Source organism: Oncorhynchus mykiss, chromosome 5 (genome assembly GCF_013265735.2).
Source record: "Oncorhynchus mykiss isolate Arlee chromosome 5, USDA_OmykA_1.1, whole genome shotgun sequence".
Taxonomy (NCBI): domain Eukaryota; kingdom Metazoa; phylum Chordata; class Actinopteri; order Salmoniformes; family Salmonidae; genus Oncorhynchus; species Oncorhynchus mykiss.
Window position 1 is genome coordinate 55,932,568 of NC_048569.1, and position 21,184 is coordinate 55,953,751.

A 21,184-nucleotide genomic window follows, 5' to 3' on the forward strand; every position below is an offset into this window, starting at 1 on the left:
GGGCCCAGCTGTAAAAGAGACCTCGGTCTCAGTCTGTGTTCCTTGTTGAAATAAAGGCCTAATAATAATAATACACCCAATGGACTGACTGGAAAGGTGAGCCCGGCAATAAAAGCTAAGACGCTAATATGTGTGTAAACTCACAGTTGTGCTATGCGAGTGTCACTGAGTAGGCTGATACACCATTTCATGGGTGCAACAACCATAGGTTAGGCTGTTCAGTGCATATACTGTAAGTGTGCCCACAATACAATTCTAAAGTCTAAAACATCCACTGTCCGATTTCAACAGATTTTTACTTGTATTGTGTCAAATGAACTAATTATTGTATTTAGTTGAATTTATGTAACATTCCGACGTTGTTTAGCATTACGCAGTCCAAATATGGCATGATTCCACTATTCGTATCTGTTTGAATCACTTTCAAATGTGGACTTTTATTTTTAAGGCAAATCGCTAATTCTTATCGTAGCTAGCGTCACACAGGTGTGTGCCTCACAGTGCTTGTCTTGCTGCTGCAACTTGACAGCTACTCCTCCGGAGGCGGTCACTCTAAACAAGTAAGTTATCTACCTTCTGAAGACATTTAGCTTCGACAATTGCGTGTGATGAAAATGGCAATATGATATTCTTACTGACATTTTAGTTGTGACTTTGTTTTTACTTTATTTCTTGCGCGAGTATTCACCACTTACATTTGGTGGGTGAGCTGTTTTGAGTCATTCGCAGGCTAGCTAGCGTTAGCCAAACCATTAGCATGGCTAGCTAGTTCTTTATACCTCCTCATTGGCTAGCACAGATAGCCAGCAGGCACGTCCTGTTGCCCAGTATGTGTGCTTTCACAAATGACGCTCACGTTATGTTGTGATTGCCCTGATTTTACATTCACGCTGCATGATATCTTAAGTGTTAAACTGTCATTTTCGCTAATACATCAAAATGTAACGTCGTTAGCTTGCAACCTCACAATTGTGGCATGTTTTTATACGAGGTACTTGCTAGCTTAATGGCTAGTTTATTAGTTTTGAGAGGCTAGCTAGCTAGTTATCTAACTTAGTATAGACGCTAACGTTAGCTTTAGCTCCTATTGATGAAGGTGTCTTATTCCCGGGGGCGTTTGTTTAGGTCCCCAACGCTTGCTCAAAACGTTGACATGCATCGCTTAAGGTACGGGTTTGGAAACACAAGGAACGTAGATAGCTATCTTTTAAAATCTACGAGAAATCGCAAAAGGTTATTTAAATTACTACACCTTTTATAGGGTTAGTGTTCCCACACGGCCATATCTTCATGTTACTACAGCCCTTGTTTACAGGAGACCGAGCTGACCACCTGTGTTATCTATATGTGTCGAATACTCATACCAACCGTACTATTTGTGACCTAAATTGAGTATATAGTATGGCTATAGTTAGTATGCCGAAAGTTCCCGGATGTCGTACTACATTCGCCAAAATACAAAGTATACAAGCAGTGGACACTATTTCTGTGCTTTTAAGGGCCCATAATGCAATTCTTCAGAAAATAGGCGTGGCTTCACATCGTTTTCAGATTTGAAGAAATTCAGGAAAATATGCAGCCCAAGTCCAACGACAGTGAACAGTAATTCATTGCTTTATCTAATTATGACAAATGTTAAGAAAATGTTTTGCAATGTAATGACTTTTCAAATAAGTTACCTTACGCATTATGTTGGCTGACAATTTCTTAGCTACGCTCTCCTTACCACCCCTGTAGTAACTTAAACTCGCCCCATTCCGTACAAATGTGCGCAACGGTAACATTCAAATGAGGCTACAAAGAAAACTAATGGGACTGTAGCGACTGTGTTGACTTCAAAATCGGGAGTGTGAACTAGGTTTCTATTCAAGCGTTGATTGACATGGTAATGGCTCTATAGTATTGGAGAAAAGTTGAAAAAACGGACCCTCCGTTACATCTAGACGTGTCATGTCGTAACGTACAGCACGCATAAAGCAACTATTTCTGTCTTACAATCTCTTTCCACCAGGTGTAGCACTTCTCTCATCCTTTAAAAACAAGAAATGGACAGTAACCTAGTCATTTTTGCGTCATCATTGCATGCGATCATCATTCTCAAAGCCTCTGTTTACTTCTATGATCACTTTAGCACCGCCTTAAAAACCCGATTCAAAATCGACACAAACCTTCAAATAGGTATGTAATGACACATTATATAAACTCTTTATAGTGTTTTATTTACATTTTAGAGGCGATAAGGTGATAAGTTGGACAGATCGAGTGAAAAAAAAGCTAATTTCCCACACGACATCTCTCCTTCTCACTATCACGCATTAGTTTAGTTTCCTCACCCGCCATTTTTAAAAAGACCCGACGGGGTTCATTGCCTGCTTGAATTATGCAGTAACGGGCAGTGTTTAGGTCATGTAATTGATTCTGTTGGAAAGGGGAGAAATTGTACTTTACAGTGGTATTGACGTTACATTTGATCTGGAAGTATTACGTTTTTGTGTCGCTAAAATAAGGGCAATTGTACGGACCAAGGCGATGTACGTGTTTGTGAGTTTACGTTATATCATTACTGCATTATGTACCGGTATGTTAGCCAGCTACCTAACGTTACTTGGCCACTGATGCATCAAACTGGCCAGTATATTAGCTATATGCTCTCTAACTACCCAACTTTTATTGACTTGATTATTCCCGTCATTCTTAGTTGAACTAAGTGGTATAGTCTTGCGTTCTCAATGAACATTCAGGTGTGTTCGTAAATTCACACGGGTTATCTACTGCTATTTCAGAGCACTCTCGTCTGAGAGTAGGTGTGCCAGAGCACAGAATAACTGATGTATTTATGAACACCAGTTGAATATGGCTGGTGTCTGTAAAACGGCGGCAAAAAACGTCATTAAATTGTTGCCAGCAGCACAGTTACGGTCACCAACACTCTGGATAACATGAAAACAGCCTAACCAGCTCTGCTATGGTGAGTAAAATGGTCAGAGTGAGGTGTTCTCTCATTTGTGTCTGGAAGTAACGTAAACCCACGTAAACTCGTACATCGCCCTGGTCCGTACAATTGCCCTTATTTTAGCGCCCCAAAACGTAATACTTCCAGATCAACTGTAATGTCAATACCATTGTAAAGCACAATTTCTCCCCTTTCCAACAGAATCAATTATATGACCTAAACGCTGCTATAATGTGTCATTACATACCTATTTGAAGGTTTGTGTCGAATTTGAATCGTTTTTTTTAAACAATAGTTAGCCAGTTGGCTTGTGACTGCCTGGCAGTGTGCGCTCTGAATGCTCCGAGAGCGAAACGGTCTGAATTTACAAACAAACAATCTGAAAATGCTCTGAATTTACGTACATCAAGAGCGCACTCTGGCACTCCAGATTGAATTTAATAACACACCTGAAGTCGTAAAATGTCTAGCTAGTAATTTGCCATGCTAACAAGCTAGTAGAGTTTGCATAGCAACAGCAATAACTTCTGGTAGACAAGTGAAGCGCAAGTACGCTCAACTGAAAGGATACTGTTAATTTAGAGTATACTAAAATAAACTAATAGTATGTAGTATATGCTCATTAAGTATGTAGTATACAGTATGTTAGTAAGGGTATTCAAACAGAACTTATATCTTGCTCAGAACACCTGTGTGTAACATTTAAGCATATCTGTGGAGGAAGAGTACACACAGAATATGGATCTGTGTAAATCTGGCACAGTAGCTAGCTAAGTGTATATTTTTGTATTTGTAAGGTTCTATCTCGCCGATATGAAAGATAAGGGGCATATGTTTCGAAAACCGTATTGCAAGCAATGATTGCCGTTCCTAAATGTTGAAACGCAGAATCGGAATTGTAGTTTACATGCAACCGTGGGTGAAACTAACAGCCGAAAACCTCTACTGAGATACTCAGAAAACCTCCACACCTATACTTAGCTTAGTTTCACTGAAACTTCTAGACATTGATGGTAACTTTCTACATTGTCCGTCTGTCGTTTAGTAGCTAGCTCATGGGAGGAGAGTTGTCATACACAGCTGAGAATGCACTATAACCTGCAAAAACAGTCTGTAGTGTAGGCATGTCATTTTAAGATGACATTTATGAGATCATTTAATCCGAAGATAAACTAGGCCACCGTAGGTGCTGTATTTTAGACCTGAGTTGAACTCGGGTATGGTAACATATACCCACCCACCTTGCAAGTAATTTGCCACCCTGTGCCTATGGTTGCTTGGCGACACTTTTCCCACATCCAAGCCTATATCCATCAACGGTAGACGGTCCTGATTAGGATGTCCTTGTTTTCATCACAGAGCAGTGCTCATGAAATAATAAATTCTATCCAAACCAAACATGGACTCCATGCTGTTCTCGCTTTGCACGCACACCGTTTTGTGTTTTACACCAGTTTGCCCTAGCTAATCAGCCTCGCAATATGGGCAGTGTGGCGTGTATGCGCGCAGACATTAACATCCATGTTTGTTTTTTATTTGGAGGGGGCAATCCAATTGTTAGCTTCTAACAATTGGATTTAGTTATTTCTTGTGCACTGCTCGCCGACGCAAACGAGGACCTCCTAATCAGAACAGTCTACAGATTACGTACATACCTTCCAATGTGGAACACATGGTGCTAAACAGGTAGTCATTTGCCTCATCCTTAACTAGAACTCTTCTCCAATGTTATGAGCTAAGACAGAATGTTACTGTATAAGAACTGTACTTACTGTTAACTGTATACATGAGGACGGCAAGCTCTATAGAGCTACCTCAGCACCCTGACTGTATCAGGTAGTGCAGTGCATACAACCTTATTTCACAAGTCTTAGTGACCTTATACCAGAAGAACAAATACAGTAGTGGAGTTGTTTATTCTACTGAACATGAGACATTTAGCTACTGTACTGTAGGTTCACACTTCTGCAGCACCTGATGTGTTTGCATTTTAAAGGGGTACTTCGGGATTTTGGTAATGAAGCCCTTTATCTACTTCACCCAGAGTCAGATTAACTCATCAATACCGTTTTTATGTATCTGCATCCAGTATAAACAAAGTTGGAGGTAGTTTTGCAAGCCAATGCTAACTAGCATTAGCGCAATGACTTGACGTCTATGGTATCTACTAGCATGCTAGTTAGCAGTTGCGTTAACGCTAGTTAGCTACTTAATTCTAACTGCATGCAGAGACAGACAAATGGTATAAATGAGTTCGTCTGACTCTGGGGAAGTAGAAAAAGGGCTTTATTGCCAACATCTTGAAGTAGCCCTTTAAATGTTAACCACAGTTGCAAAGTGCCTCTCTCACACACACACACAGGCAGACAACTCAAGTTTAGGCTTAAATGACATCACTTTGGTCAAGGGTTATAGTATAAAGTCATGAGCCAAGACTGAACAATGTTGTGCAAACCAGCTGAAAAGTTATTATTAGGGAGGTCTCAACATTATGTAGCTTAACCTACAACTAGAAATGGTACCCTAATATTCGTCTATTTTAAGTACATGGGCCTAGCAGCAGTAGTTTGCTATTCTTTGGAAGCAAAAACGCTGCTTGGAGAAAAGCTACATGCAGTGCTCAAATGCTTACGCACTCGGTCTACCCTCTTCCTTTCCTTCTGAGGTTTCTGTTTCTCACCCTGTTTTCTAGCTAGAAGATGCACTCTTAGTCAACTGGTGTCAGGCAGGCCATGCAGAAGTGACAGACCTGTGTGTTCCCCACTTCACTGCAACTTATTTCCCAGAGGCAGGAAAGTTGCTGTCACCAGTTGCTGTAACCAAGCAGCAAGCCTCGCTCTCCACAGGAACTCCGGATGATGTCATAGCCCCGGGCTGTTGAGCTTTAGACAGACTTTACCCATCCTTAGATGAAGCTGATCCTAACTGTTATAGGTCTGTTTCTATTTTGCCCTGTTTATCAAAACTGTTGGAAGAAATTGTCAATAATCAACTGACTGGCTTTCTCGATGTCTATAGTATTCTCTTGGGTATGCAATCTGGTTTCCGCTCATGTTATGGATGTCACTTCAACCTTAAAGGTCCTCAATGATGTCACCATTGCCCTTGAGTCTAAGCAATATTGTGCTGCGATTTTTATTGACTTGGCCAAAGCTTTTGATATTGTAGACCATTCCATTCTTGTGGGCCGACTAAGGAGTATTGGGGTCTTTGGCCTGGTTTGCTAACTACCTCTCTCAAAGAGTGCATTGTATAAAGTCAGAACATCTGCTGTCTCAGCTACTGCCTATCACCAAGGGAGTACCCCAAGGCTCAATCCTAGGCCCCACGTGCTTCTCAATTTACATCAACAACATAGCTCAGGCAGCAGGAAGCTCTCCTCCATTTATACACGTTATTCAATCATTGCACCCACACTGCTCGCGCGTGCAACAAGCGTCTGCGTTGCCTAGCTCTAAAATAGAAGTCAGTTCTATTTTAGTGCAAGTGCATGTCCTGCCTCTCCCATCTCCTCATTGGTTTATAGAAGCAGATACTCATGAACTGAGTTCGGTCGGTCGTCGTGGTAATACTATGAAAGTTGGATGCCAATTCCCATATAAAGTCCAAAGAAGAAAAAGCCTGGAAAGAGATGACTAGAAACCATTTGGTTGATCATTTTATGTGTGGATTAATTGTCAGAGTAGAGGACCTTGTGCATTTCAGCTAAAATAACAACTCAACATTTATATCCCAGGAAAAATTAACTAGCAACAGCAAGCTAGCTAAATAGGACAAATTAGCTAGCTAAATTACCACAAATGTTTAATGCTTTTTGACCTGTCCCCAAATTAATATAATTGGTTCAGAGTTTTCGATATTTCAACCTGCGTGATCGCGTTTGGTGTGGGGGGGGGACAAAATCAATTTGTGCACGATGGTGTTTGGGTATGGTATTAGTGTCCAATACGCTTTCTCTACCCTTAACCTTGTTCTGAACACCTCCAAAACAAAGGTCATGGTTTGGTTAGAAGAATGCCCCTCTTCCCACAGGTGTTATTACTACCCCTGAGGGTTTAGAGCTTGAGGTCACCTTGTACAAGTACTTGAGAGTATGGCTAGACGGTGCACTGTCCTTCTCTTATCAAAGCTGCAGGGTAAATCTAAACTTGGTTTCCTCTATCGTAATCGCTCCTCTTTCACCCCACCCCAGCTGCCAAACTAACCCTGATTCAGATGATCATCCTACCCATTCTAGATTACGGAGACATCATTTATAGATCGGCAGGTAAGGGTGCTCTCGAGCGGCTAGATGTTCTTTACCATTCTGACATCAGATTTGCCAGCAATGCTCCTTATAGGACACATCACTGCACTCTACTCCACTGTACTCTACTACTCTACTCCTCTGTAAAATGGTCATCTCTGTATACCCGTCACAAGACCCACTGGTCGATGCTTATTTATAAAGTCCTCTTAGGCCTCACTCCCTCATATCTAAGATATCTTCTGCTGCCCTCATCCTCCACATACAACACCCGTTCTGCCGGTCACATTCTGATAAAGATCCCCAAAGCACACACATCCCTGGGTCGCTCCTCTTTTCAGTTTGCTGCAGCTAGCGACTGGAACGAGCTGCAACAAACACTCAAACTGGACAGTTTTATCTCAATCTCTTCATTTAAAGACCCAATCATTGACACTTACTGACAGTTGTAGCTGCTTTGTGTGATGTATTGTTGTCTCTACCTTCTTGGCCTTTGTGCTGTTGTCTGTGACCAATAATGTTTCTACCATGTTTTGTCCTGCTACCATGTTCTCATGTTGTGTTGCCTTGCTATATTGTTGTTTTAGGTCTCTCTTTATGTAGTGTTGTGTTGTCCCTCTTGTTGTGATGAGTGTTTTGTCCTATATTTTTTTTAACCTATTTTTAATCCCAGGCCCCCGTCCCCGCAAGAGGCCTTTTGGTATGCTGTCATTGTAAATAAGAATATGTTTTTAACTGACTTGCCTAGTTAAATAAAGGAAAAAATAAATCTATCTATATATATATATATATATATATATATATATATATATATATATATATCACAACTGGATAGGGATGCAAGGCCAATGAAAAGTTGTTGCCCCACCTAAAAGGATTTAGACTTGCCTTGAATAACCTAGATGGATCAGCTCAATCGTTTTAGACAGAAGCCTAATAAAACCACCCATGGGCCAAATTTGTTATGGAACGGTTTTGGTTTTATTTTGTTCTGATAACCAAAACCGAGAGAAATGTTTAGGCTAGATGACTAATCTTTGTATAATTTGTCCCTGTACTTGCAACTATGGCTGCCTAGCTCTATTAGTCATGTGCATTTGAAGCGTGGGCTATCATTGGATGATCTAGCTTACCTAATGATCAACACCTTAGCCTAAATGGGTGTAACCGATGAACGTTTTGGGTTTAGAGCTTCTTGTCTTATTGGGGCAGTACAAGGAGGCAGTTTCACCTGTAAGGCAGAAACTAAAAGGAAACCTCTGCCCACACAACCAGTTAGACTAGTTAAATGGCTCAAGTGTTGTCTTATGTGGTAAGGTCTATTGATGTCAATTGTTTTCACCACTCCCTAATGTAAGTATAGGTCTAAACTGTAGTGAACGATGTAAGATGGGTAGTTGGCCTACTGTAGCAAAGGCCTGGATTTGACCCTCTAGATAGCTTGTACTGTGTGTGCAGTAATGAATGTGTGAGTGAACTTGTGAAGCTGTTAGTTCAGGTAACCACACACAGACAAGTTTGAAACTAGGCCTACAGAGGAGGCCAACTGTCTAAAGGCGAGCCTAATATCTTCAGGGCACTACGCAGACTTTCTTTACAAGGAGCACGTGTGTACCTAAGTAGAAACATTTGAAGCGCCCAAAAATAAATTTGGGACCACAATGAAAGATAGTTGAGGTAATAAAGCTAGAACACATCAATTTTCTAGGCGTACTGGTGCTCCTAAATTAACATTCCATATCGCGCAGAAAAATATTAAGGTGTGTAGACAGGATTGCACATACAATCCTGTCTTTTTAAAAATTGTGTAAGTGAGTAGCCTTGACAGATCATGTAAAAGTGACTTGTTTGCTAAAGCTTCCAGGGCAAAATGTAGGACTGGTCAATGGCAGTGCCAAAACCCTTTCACTTTCTATACTTGTGCTCAGCATAACAAGGGCAACACAGTCACAGATAAGAGACAGGCCTACAGGTTAAATTGCTTGTAACGGTTCCTAACATTTTATAAGAGTAAATCGAGTTGTCCTAACCTGTCACACTGCTGTAACAGTTGAGCACTGAATACCTACAGCATTTTGATATAGGTTAGGCCTCGTCAAATCTTTTAAAAATCTCGGTACTTTAATTGCATATAACTGGGAACATTCATCCTTTTACCCCTCTGCAGTTTTTAATGGATGTAATTGAATGAGTGTGATGGGAGCACATGACTCTGCAGCCACAGTTGTGTGTGTGTGTGTGTGTGTGTGTGTGTGTGTGTGTGTGTGAGCTCGCTGTTTCACTAGTAAGGGTTAAGGACCCAATCGCTTCACATAGGCTAGCTTATTCCACATGTTACACTTGGTTTGGCCTAGGTGGCTACTGGCTAGTAAACTTGTTAGCAAACAAGCAACCAAGTGGCTTCACTCTACCAGGCTAATAACAACTCCTGGCTGTCGCTGCGTCTGCTGAATTTCAAGGTAAATATGTCTTCAGAGTAAGGTCTTTGTATTAGAACAACACTGCTTTTCACTCAACAGGCACCGTAACAGGTCTTTGAGTTGAAAAACCAGCAAGGCCATGACTACAGTGTGAGACCACGGCTCGTATTCTTGATAAGCTTCATATGAGATGTAATTGTTTTTATACATTAGGCTGTGTAAGGTTTCGGTTCAGCATTTCTCTAAAAGCCTATTCCTGCCTGGTCTTTGGAATTACTGTAAAGCAAGTTACAGACTTGAAATATATTTTTACTCCGTCAGTGCATTGTCTCTCGGCAATGTATTCCGATCATAACTCTTGTGGGCGATACCACTGATGCTCAGCCACAACATTGGTCACCCGAACCAGGTTTGATTTGATCTTGTCAAGATGTGAGTGTCAGGATAAACAACAAGACTATGTTTATCCTACAGCTCTTGTAAGAGCAGAAAAAAACGATGCAGTCCTCAAACAGGAGTCATTATCCTCTACATCTTCAAAACAAAGTGAAGAGCCAAGGCCTGTTTTTGTTAAACTGATAGGCTTCCTTCAGTGAGTTTTGAGGTCAGCAAATGTTAGACCTAAGTGTAATTTGACTGCTGAATCGACAATATCTATTTCAGATATAGGGCTTTGAGGGACGGAAATGTCAGGCTTGGGTACTCTGTCAGCTTAGGCAGGATGCCCTCCACTCCAGTTTTAAATTAGGCCTTTCCCTAGGTGACTGGTGATTTGTGGGATGACTTGTCAAATTGACCCGTTCACTTTTAATATGATTCAGTGAGTCTCGTTTGATCTGTATTTCTAGCATCTTGGTTACTCCTGTAAGGTAATAATTGGAAATTCATTTGATAATGCTTCTTCACTGGATACTGTCATGATGTGACAAACTGAAGGTTACTCCCTTCTTAAATGCGTAATGTTAGACCTATGTAGGCTAGGCCTGGGCTATACGCTTTCTATACCATAATTACAATCCAACTGTACTGAAATGCATGTGTTGTGTTTCATTCAGGGCTGCAGCAGCAGGAGGCTGAGCAGAAGGGCACTGTGAGGTGAAGCAGCGGACAGAGGGGCAGAGCGCTGGCCCCTGGGGCTTCTGGCTAACCATGGACGACACCTCCTCTCTGGGCAAAGTGAGCGGCTCCACCGAATCCGTGGCCACTGTCACCAGCGAGGAGTTTGTGCTGGTGCAGCCGTCCGCCGGAGGATCCCCCTCGGGCTCAGAGGGCAAGCCCAGACTCAAGGTGGGCCTCCGCCACAACACTCACACACTTATCTATTCATTTGATCAGTCACACAGACAAAACATGGACACACACACACACACACACATAATTATAGCAAAAGGATTACTTCTATTGATTATTCCTATATAATTAATTCTACTAGAAAGCAATTGTCTCTTCTGAAAGCCAGGCTAGTTCACACACTATTTTTATTTAATTGTTATTTAACTAGGCAAGTCAGTTAAGAACAAATTCTTATCTACATTGCCGGCCTACCAAAAGGCCTCCTGCGGGGACGGGTGCCTGGGATGGAAATAAATACAAAATAAAATATAGGACCAAACACACATCACAACAAGAGAGACAACACAACACTACATAAAGTGAGACCTAAGACAACAACATAGCAAGGCAGCACATGACAACACTGCATGGTAGCAACACAACATGGTAGCAGCACAAAACATGGTACAAACATTATTGGGCACAGTCAACAGCACAAACGTCAAGAAGGTTGAGAAAACAAACAAACAATCACACAAAGCAGCCACAACTCTCAGTAAGAGTGTCCATTATTGAGTCTTTGAAAAGTGAGATAAAACTGTCCAGTTTGAGTCTTTGTTGCAGCTCGTTCCAGTTGCTAGCTGCAGCTTATTGAAAAGAGGAGCGACCCAGGGATGTTTGTTTTGGAGACCTTTAACAGAATCTGACTGGCAGAATGGGTGTTGAGAATGAGGGCTCAGATGTGAGGCCTAAGGGTTTTTTATTAATAAGCATCAACCAGTGGGTCTTGCGATGGGTATACAGAGATGACCAGTTTACAGAGGAGTATACAGTGCAGTGATGTCCTATAAGCACAACATCCAGAGAGGGGCCAGCTGAGTATAAGACTGTATCATCTGCATATAAATGGATGAGAGCGCTTCCAACTGCCTGAGCTATGTTGTTGTAAATTGAGAAGAGCGTGGGGCCTAGGATTGAGCCTTGGGGTATTTCCTTGGTGACAGGCAGTGGCTGAGACGGCAGGTTACACTACACAGGGTTTCACCTCTCAATTCCTTCCTTTCTTCAGATGTCCTGCAATGGGAACGAACAGCTGGAGAGAGCCATGGAGGAGGTGCTGGATGACGACGTGGTGAAAGAGGAGATTAGTGGAGGAGCAGTAGCAGAGGAGAGAACAGAGGCTTTTCAGGAGTCATTGACCTCCATAGCCCCCGGTCCACAGACACGACCCCAGGGCTTTGCGCTGGACCCAACACCTGCAGGTACTGTCGGCACTACACCTCTCACCCCTTAGGACAATGAATCAGTCTGTGATCTATGGAAAAGTTAACGCATGAGCATCTCAATGGACAGAATCAGACATGCCATATCAATATATCTATATAGATTGTTTAAAAAAAAGAAAAATGTATCATACACTGCTCAAAAAAATAAAGGGAACACTTAAACAACACAATGTAACTCCAAGTCAATCACACTTCTGTGAAATCAAACTGTCCACTTAGGAAGCAACACTGATTGACAAGACATTTCACATGCTGTTGTGAAAATGGAATAGACAACAGGTGGAAATTATAGGCAATTAGCAAGACACCCCCAATAAAGGAGTGGTTCTGCAGGTGGTGACCACAGACCACTTCTCAGTTTCTATGCTTCCTGGCTGATGTTTTGGTCACTTTTGAATGCTGGCGGTGCTTTCACTCTAGTGGTAGCATGAGACGGAGTCTACAACCTACACAAGTGGCTCAGGTAGTGCAGCTCATCCAGGATGGCACATCAATGCGAGCTGTGGCAAGAAGGTTTGCTGTGTCTGTCAGCGTAGTGTCCAGAGCAAATTTGATTTGATTTTTGCGACTGCTCTTGAAGAAACTTTCAAAGTTCTTGAAATGTTCCGGATTGACTGACCTTCGTGTCTTAAAGTAATGATGGACTATCATTTCTCTTTTTGCCAAGTATGGCTATCTTCTGTATACCACCCCTACCTTTTCACACACAACTGATTGGCTCAAACGCATTAAGAAGGAAAGAAATTCCACAAATGAACTTTTAACAAGGGACACCTGTTAATCAAAATGCATTCCAGGTGACTACCTCATGAAGCTGGTTGAGAGAATGCCAAGAGTGTGCAAAGCTGTCATCAAGGCAAAGGGTGGCTACTTTGAATAATCTCAAATATAAAGTATATTTTGATTTGTTTCACACTTATTTGGATACTACACGATTCCATATGTGTTATTTCATAGTTTTGTTGACTTCATTACTATTCCACAATGTAGAAAATAAGTAAAAGGGAAAAACCTTGAATGAGTAGTTCAGTCCAAATTTTGACTGGTACTGTATAGGCTTTTGCTGGCTGCTCTGGTGACCTCAATGTCGAATAACATTTTATCATAGCTACATGATTTGAAGAATAGTTTCACATGCTTTATGTGCAGTAGGTAAAATCAGTAGAAAAGATACACAATGTCATCTTATCATCAATTGTTACTTAGTAGTATCATAGTGTACTGTACTGGCCATACAGACAAGTAGAGGTCAACGTGCACTGGTATTGTGTCACAGGGCTGGCTAACCAAAACACAACCCATCTACAGCAACAGGCTATAAAATACAGTTGCATTGTTATAAGATGCATGTCGTGTATCTATTTGAGAACAAATTATCTTCTTCAGTCCAACCTGGTGGTGTGCAAGTCAGCAGTGCACTTCCAGGTGCTGCTGTTCTGTCCTCATTGTTTCACATCCTGTTGTTGAGTGAGAAAGCACAGGTTAGACATGACTTCCTCTTTCCACAAGTGGCTTCCTCAGCTACAGAGGACTAGCATTGTGGTTTGTCCTCTGTACAAAAGTACTTTGTTTTAGTTTTCACTGTTATTTTGTTACATTAACATTTTACATACATGGTACTTTTAAACACAGTATGACATAACATAAATATAGATTTTTGATATAACACATTAAACATTATATTAGATGTGACAGATTGGGGGAGGAGTGGCCATATATGTAAAATCAAATTTCATTGCGTTCAATCTCTAAATATTTCGTGTTCCCAAGAAATTTGAGGTCCTGGTTGTAGATGTGTCCATAAACCAGAACACATTTATATGTTGCTGGGATTTACTGCCCCCCTGCTGCCATGGCGGGTGCTATATCTGAGTGTTTTAAAGCCTTTTCTGTCCTCGGAGTTTGTCATTTTAGGGGATTTGAATCTGGATTAGTCATCCCTGCCCTCAGATCAATTTAACCTCTTAAATGTAGATTTACGTGTAAATAGACCTACCCAACAGTAACCGGTATTCATGTGTAATTACATGATTCTGACATGCCAAAACTTGGTATACCTCTGGTAGATTATGAGGAAATTATCAGAAGATGGATAGGAGTTAGTTCACAAGATCAAGCACACACAAAATAAAAATGTTCTATTTTGAAAGTCATCTTTCATTGACCAGATATACGTGAATTATTGATGGCTAGAGCTGGAAATACATGAAATGGCTTCCACAACATGTGAACAATATCAGGAAAAAAAATGGAATTGATAGACCTAACAACTAGAAATGGGCAGATGTTTTAGTAAGTGGTGTCAGGTGTGGTCACGGGATGTTGCCAAGTGACCCTAAACCTCTCCAAAGTGGTATATGTCTGTAAATTAGGTCATTTCAGTGCTATTACATATTATATCAATCCCTAAATGCTATTTGTTAAGTTTAAAAACACAATTTCTACCATATCAACCTTACTAAAACATTGTGGTGGTGTTATGGGGTATGTGGTTAGAGCATTGGGCCTGTAACCAAAAGGTTGCTAGATTGAATCCCGAGCTGACAAGGTAAACAAACATCTGTCGTTCTTCCCCTGAACAAGGCAATTAACCCACTGTTCCTAGGCCGTCATTGTAAATAAGAATTTGTTCTTAACCCCCTTGCCTAGTTAAATAAAGGTAAAATAAAAAAATCCAGGGTACATTCAAGTGTCGTTTCACTGGATGTGCCTAAAAGATATTGTTCACTAAATAAATACATTTCTACAACACCAACTTCTCTCAAAACATTGTGGCGGTGTCGGGGGACATGCAGGGGATATCCATGTGTTTTTTTCAACCTCCAAGGTTCCTGGACATTTAGCCTAGGCATATCCAATGTATTGGTCCCCTGTTTACAAAGAACATATAAAAGCAACATTATATATACATACATACATACATGCATGCATGCATGCATACATACACTAACTACCACTCAAAAGTTTGGGGGGCACTTAGAAATGTCCTTGTTACAATAACATCAAAGTACAGTGTAGACATTGTTATTGTTGTAAATGACTTGTTGCTGGAAATATCAGATTTAAAAAAAATGGAATATCTACATTGGTGTACAGAGGCCCATTATCAGCAACCATCACTCCTGTGTTCCAATGGCACGTTGTGTTAGCTAATCCAAGTTTATCATTTTAAAAGGCAAATTGATCATTAGAAAATACTTTTGCAATCATGTTAGCACAGCTGAAAACTGTTGTACTGATTAAAGAAGCAATAAAACTGGCCTTTAGACTAGTTGAGTATCTGGGTTGTGGGTTCGATCACAGGCTCAAAATGGCCAGAAACGTAGGTATTTCTTCTGAAACTCGTCAGTCTATTCTTGATCTGAGAAATGAAGGCTATTCCATGAGAAAAATTGCCAAGAAACTGAAAATCTCATACAACGCTGTGTACTACTCCCTTAACAGAACAGCGCAAACTGGCCCTAACCAGAATATAAAGAGGAGTGGGAGGCCCCAGTGCACAACTGAGCAAGAGGACATGTACATTAGTGTCTAGTCTGAGAAACAGACTCCTCACAAGTCCTCAACTTGCAGCTTCATTAAAATAGTACCCACAAAACATCAGTCTCAACGTCATCAGTGAAGAGGCAATTCCGGATGCTGGCCTTCTAGGCAGAGTTCCTCTGTCTAGTGTCTGTTTTCTTTTGCCCATCTAAATCTTTTTTTCTTTTTATTGGCAAGTCTGAGATTTGGCTTTTTCTTTGTAACTCTGCCTAGAAGTCCAGAATCCCGGAGTCGCCTCTTCACTGTTGACTTTGAGACTGGTGTTTTGCACTATATTTCTGATCAATTTGATGTTCTTTTAATGGACAAGAAATGTGCTTTTCTATTAAAAACAAGGACATTTCTAAGTCACCCCAAAAAGTGTGTGTGTGCGCGTGCATGCGTGTGTGCATGCGTGTATGCTTGTGTGCATACAAAAATGTCTTATCAAACACAAACTTGGTTTCACAATTGTCCTTCACTAAAAAAGGTGCAAAAATAGAAACAAGTGGAACTATTTATCAAATGGTGTTGGTTTTTACATCCCAGGTGTAGATTATTTAGATTTCACTTTCACCTCAGCTTGTGCATCTTTGAAGCAGTTCCTCTCTGCCAGGAAACAAAAAGCAAACTGACATTTTAGACAGAAGATCTGCCATTCACCCCTCCCCCCATGTTTTGTGCAGTGCTTGCAGTTCTACCTTCTGTCTTTTGGCATATGTGTTGGATAGTGGCGCTCACCTTGAGTGGGGGGGTCTTGTGATTGGTGTGAGGTTGCTTTGGGCCTCCAATTCAGCCATTTCCAACACCAGCTGCTCTTGGAAGGCCAACTGGAAGAGAGGGGTTTGACCTTTTTGCTTTGTCCATCTGCTTGTGGAGAATGAAAACCAGATTTACTGTAGCAATGTCCACAGTGGTAAAAGTCTTATGCCACTTCCTGATCTTGTGGAGGCTACCACCAGGTCCTATCTCAAGCATCAGATAGGTCGATACCCACCATGCTGGCATTGTAGTCCTTCACAGAAACAGGAATTGGGCCATTCTTCCTTTTTCACCCTCCTTGAGACATGGTTGTTATTGAATGCCTCATGATGTGTGGTGAGAATGGTTACTTCCCTGGTGTCCCTACACGTTGTGTAAAATAAACATTTTGACTCTCTGGGCTTGTGGTCAATAACGGTAGGTTACAGGCAGACAAATAAACATGCTCATGAGCTGTGGAGTCCTGGCTTTTGGTGTGTATCAACGTATTCCGTGTTTATTTAGTTTATGCTTCACAACGCTAACCGGAATGTAGGTAGCAGCCGTCTTGAAATGAGGTCATTGGCTCGGCCTGCCCTTATACATTCGTATGCCCATATATGCTAGTAAATCACACTAAAGATTTTAAGGCACAGATCAATAGCCAAGATACTAAACTTTCTGCAGAGACACTGCTTTTGCAGATAGGGGCTACCATTCTAATACCAGGCTATTTTATTCAATTCAATCTAATAGGGTCCCCAAATATGGGGACACTACATTTTAAGAGTATATGCATTGATTTTAATCTGACTCGATTTAAATCAAAACCCACGTGGCGAAATGTGAAAAACCTTGTTAACTCATCATTGATTTGATTTTAATTCTTAATAATAACCCCCATAAATGTTTGTCTAGTGAAGTATTTGCATTTGATCTCAGTGGTTCGTTCTCCTCGAGGGTTTTTACTAGAGGTCGACCGATTATGATTTTTCAATGCCGATACCGATTATTGGAGGACCAAAAAAGCCGATACCGATTAATCGGCCGATTTTATAAAATAAAAAAAAGGTATTTGTAATAATGACAATTACAACAATACTGAGTGAACACTTATTTTAACTTAATATAATACATCAAGAAAATCAATTTAGCCTCAAATAAATAATGAAATATGTTCAATTAGGTTTTTAAATAATGCAAAATGTTTAAGTTCCTTGCTCAGAACACATGAAAGCTGGTGGTTCCTTTTAACAGGAGTCTTCAATATTCTCAGGTAAGAAGTTTTAGGTTGTAGTGATTATTGGAATTATAGGACTATTTCTCTCTATACCATTTGTATTTCATTAACCTTTAACTATTGGATGTTCTTATAGGCACTTTAGTATTGCCAGTTTAACAGTACAGCTTCTGTCCCTCTCCTCGCTCCTCCCTGGGCTCGAACCAGGAACACATCGACAACAGCCACCCTCGAAGCAGTGTTACCCATGCAGAGCAAGGGGAACAACTACTCCAAGTCTCAGAGCGAGTGATGTTTGAAACGCTATTAGCGCGCACCCCGCTAACTAGCCAGCCATTTCACATCGGTTACACCAGCCTAATCTCGGGAGTTGATAGGCTTGAAGTCATAAACAGCTGCTGGCAAACGCACGAAAGTGCTGTTTGTAGGAATGCTTATGAACCTGCTGCTGCCTACCACCTCTCAGTCAGACTGCTCTATCAAATCATAGACTTAGTTATAACATGATAACACACAGAAATACGAGCCTTAGGTCATTAATATGGCCAAATCCGGAAACCATCATCTCGAAAACAAGACGTTTGTTCTTTCAGTGAAATACAGAACCGTAATTGAGATGTGACAATTTCACCTGGTATTGCCTGCTAACCTGGATTTCTTTTAGCTAAATATGCAGGTTTAAAAATATATATTTCTATGTATTGATTTTAACCCACTGTTCCTATGCCGTCATTGAAAATAAGAATGTGTTCTTAACTGACTTGCCTAGTTAAATAAAGATTAAATAAAGGTGTAAAAAAAAAAATCTGCCAAATCGGTGTCCAAAAATAACGATTTCCGATGGTTATGAAAACTTGAAATCGGCCCTAATTAATCGGCCATTCCGATTAATCGGTCGACCTCTAGTTTTTACATGACATGTGATTTAGCTTCTGTCTCCTGTATTCCTTACCCTAGAAAAAATTATCCTCTGTGTTTATTCCTCTGGCAGATAACATACCCCTTTTAAACAATTCAGAGTCCATGATAGATCTAACCCTTGGTTTTCTTCGGAGTAATCTGAGCTTATTCAGATGAGAAATAAGGCCTGGGCCAAAGCAAGGTTAACTGACTCTAGTGGACTTGCAATATTTTAGACAATTGAGAAACAGATATCTCTATTTAAGAAAGCTAAATCAATTTACTTTTTAAGCTCCATCTTTTGTCATCCTTCTAAATTTTGGAAAACAGTAAACGCACTGTACAAGTTCCTCTTCTCTGCCTAAGCAAGTTCTGTCTGACTCTGGTGTCATAACTGAGAAGAATGGGATAAGTTAACCTTTTAATCATCATTTCATCTTGGCAGGCTTTTTATTTGAGTAAAACAGTGGTTTAATTGATCCTGGTCAGTCAATCAACTGCTTTTGTCAGCCTCTAGCTGACTCGACGGTTAACCCATCAACTTCTAGTGAATCTTTGTTTTCATTTCAACAATTTACTATCTGATGTGCTAGATGCCTTGCTTAAATCCACTGGGGCTGAAATGCTGAATCCATTTTTTTCTGCAGCTCTCTGCCCCTCTGATTGCTGAATCATTAACCTATATTTTTATCTTGATGATTAGATCAGGTACTATCCCCAGTGTTTGGAAGGCAGCCCATGTACTCCCCTTTTCACAAAGCTTTTGACTCTTGTGACCTAAATAATTATTTGTCTATTTCTAAACATTCTTGCCTAGCTAAAATATTAGAATCCTTGATTCATTCTCAGCGAAGAAGTTTCTTATTTTTGAAATGTATTCTAAATGTACACCAGTCAGGTTTTAGACCAGGTGAATCTGTTAATGAATGTTGTGGCTGTTGAACAAGTTGAGGAGACTAAGTAACTTGGTTTTACCTTAGATTGTAAACTGTCATGGTCAAAACCTATATATTCAGTGGTTGTAAATATGGGGAAACGCATCACTCCACAAAGCAAGTCCTGCAGGCTCTAGTTTTATCTTGATTGTTGTCAAGTCATATGGTCAAGTGCTGCAAAGAAAGACCTAATAAAGCTGCAGCTGGTGCTGCTCTTCATTGTAATCAGAGGGCTAATATTAATACTACCCATGCCAGTCTCTCTCGGTTTAGAGTTGAGGAGACTGACTGGGTCACTTCTTGTTTTTATAAGAAACGTGTTGGAAATTCAATTGTTTGCTTTGCCATCTTACACACAGCACTAACACACACACACTTACCCCACCAGACAGGCCACCAGGGGTCTTTTCACAGTCCCCACGTCCAGAACAAATTCAAGGAAACGTACAGTATTATACAGAGCCATGAGTGCATGGAAGTCCCTTCCATCTTATAAAGCACAAGTGAACCGCAAACCTGGTTTAAAAAAATTAAATAAACCAACTCACGGCACAACGCCTCTCCCCCATGTGACCTACTTGTTGTGTGTATCTACTGACATGTACAGTACATTTGGAAATTATTCTGACCCCTTGACTTCTTCCACATTTTGTTACGTTACAGTGTTGCTGCACAGCTCTTTTCAGGTCTCTCCAGAGATGTTCGATCAGGTTCAAGTCCGGGCTGTTGCTGGGCCTCTCAAGGACATTCAGACTTGTCGGAAGCCACTCCTGTGTTGTCTTGGCTGTGTGCTTAGGGTTGTTGCCCCGTTAGAAGGTGAACCTTCACCCCAGTCTGATGCCTTGAGTGCTCTGGAGTAGATCTCTCTGTACTTTGCTCCGTTAATCTTTCTCTCAATCCTGACTAGTCTCCCAGTCCTTGCTGATGTGGAAAAACATCCCCACAGCATGTTGCTGCCACCACCATGCTTCACCATAAGGATAGTGCCAGGTTTCCTCCAGAGGTGACGCTTTGCATTCAGGCCAGAGTTCAATCTTGGTTTCATCAGACCACAGAATCTTGTTTCTCATGGTCTGAGTCCTTTCGGTGCCTTTTGGCAAACTCCATGTAGAACTCTGGAGCTCTGTCAGTGACCATCGGGTTCTTGGTCAACTCCCTGACCAAGGACCTTCTCCCCTGTTGCTCAGTTTGGACAGCTCTAGGAAGAGTCTCGGTAGTTCCACATTTCTTCCATTTAAGAATGATGGAGGCGACTATGTTCTTGGGGACCTTCAATGCTGCGGTAATGTTTTTGGTACCCTTCCCCACATCTGTGCCTCGACACAGTTCTGTTTCGGGGCTCTACGGACACTTCTTTCTACCTCATGGCTTGGTTTTTGCTCTGACATGCACTGTCAACTGTGGGACCTTACATAGGCAGGTATGTGCCTTCTCAAATCATGTCCAATCAATTGAATTTACCACAAGTGGACTCCAATCAAGGTGTAGAAACATCTGATCAATGGAAACAGGATGCACCTTCGCTCAATTTCGAGTCTCATAGCAAAGGGTCTGAGTACTTATCTAAATAAGGTATTTCTGTTTTTAAATATTGTCATATTTGCAAACATTTCTAAAAACTTGTTTTTTGCTTTGTCATTATGGGGTATTGTGTGTAGATTGAGGGGAA

General features: G+C 41.0%; 1 protein-coding gene across 3 annotated transcripts in view; it reads left to right on the forward strand.

The window, feature by feature from the left end:
* The first annotated feature begins 409 nt into the window (after positions 1–409).
* Positions 410–21,184, forward strand: part of LOC110524085 (rab GTPase-activating protein 1-like) — a 172,305-nt gene continuing 151,530 nt past the window's right edge. For all 3 annotated transcript variants that reach the window (XM_036977902.1, XM_036977903.1, XM_036977904.1), the window contains exons 1-3: positions 410–560; positions 10,675–10,906; positions 11,961–12,153. In XM_036977902.1, coding sequence (XP_036833797.1) covers positions 10,769–10,906; positions 11,961–12,153 — 331 coding nt within the window. In that variant the 5' untranslated portion in view covers positions 410–560; positions 10,675–10,768. The remainder of the gene's footprint in view (positions 561–10,674; positions 10,907–11,960; positions 12,154–21,184) is intronic.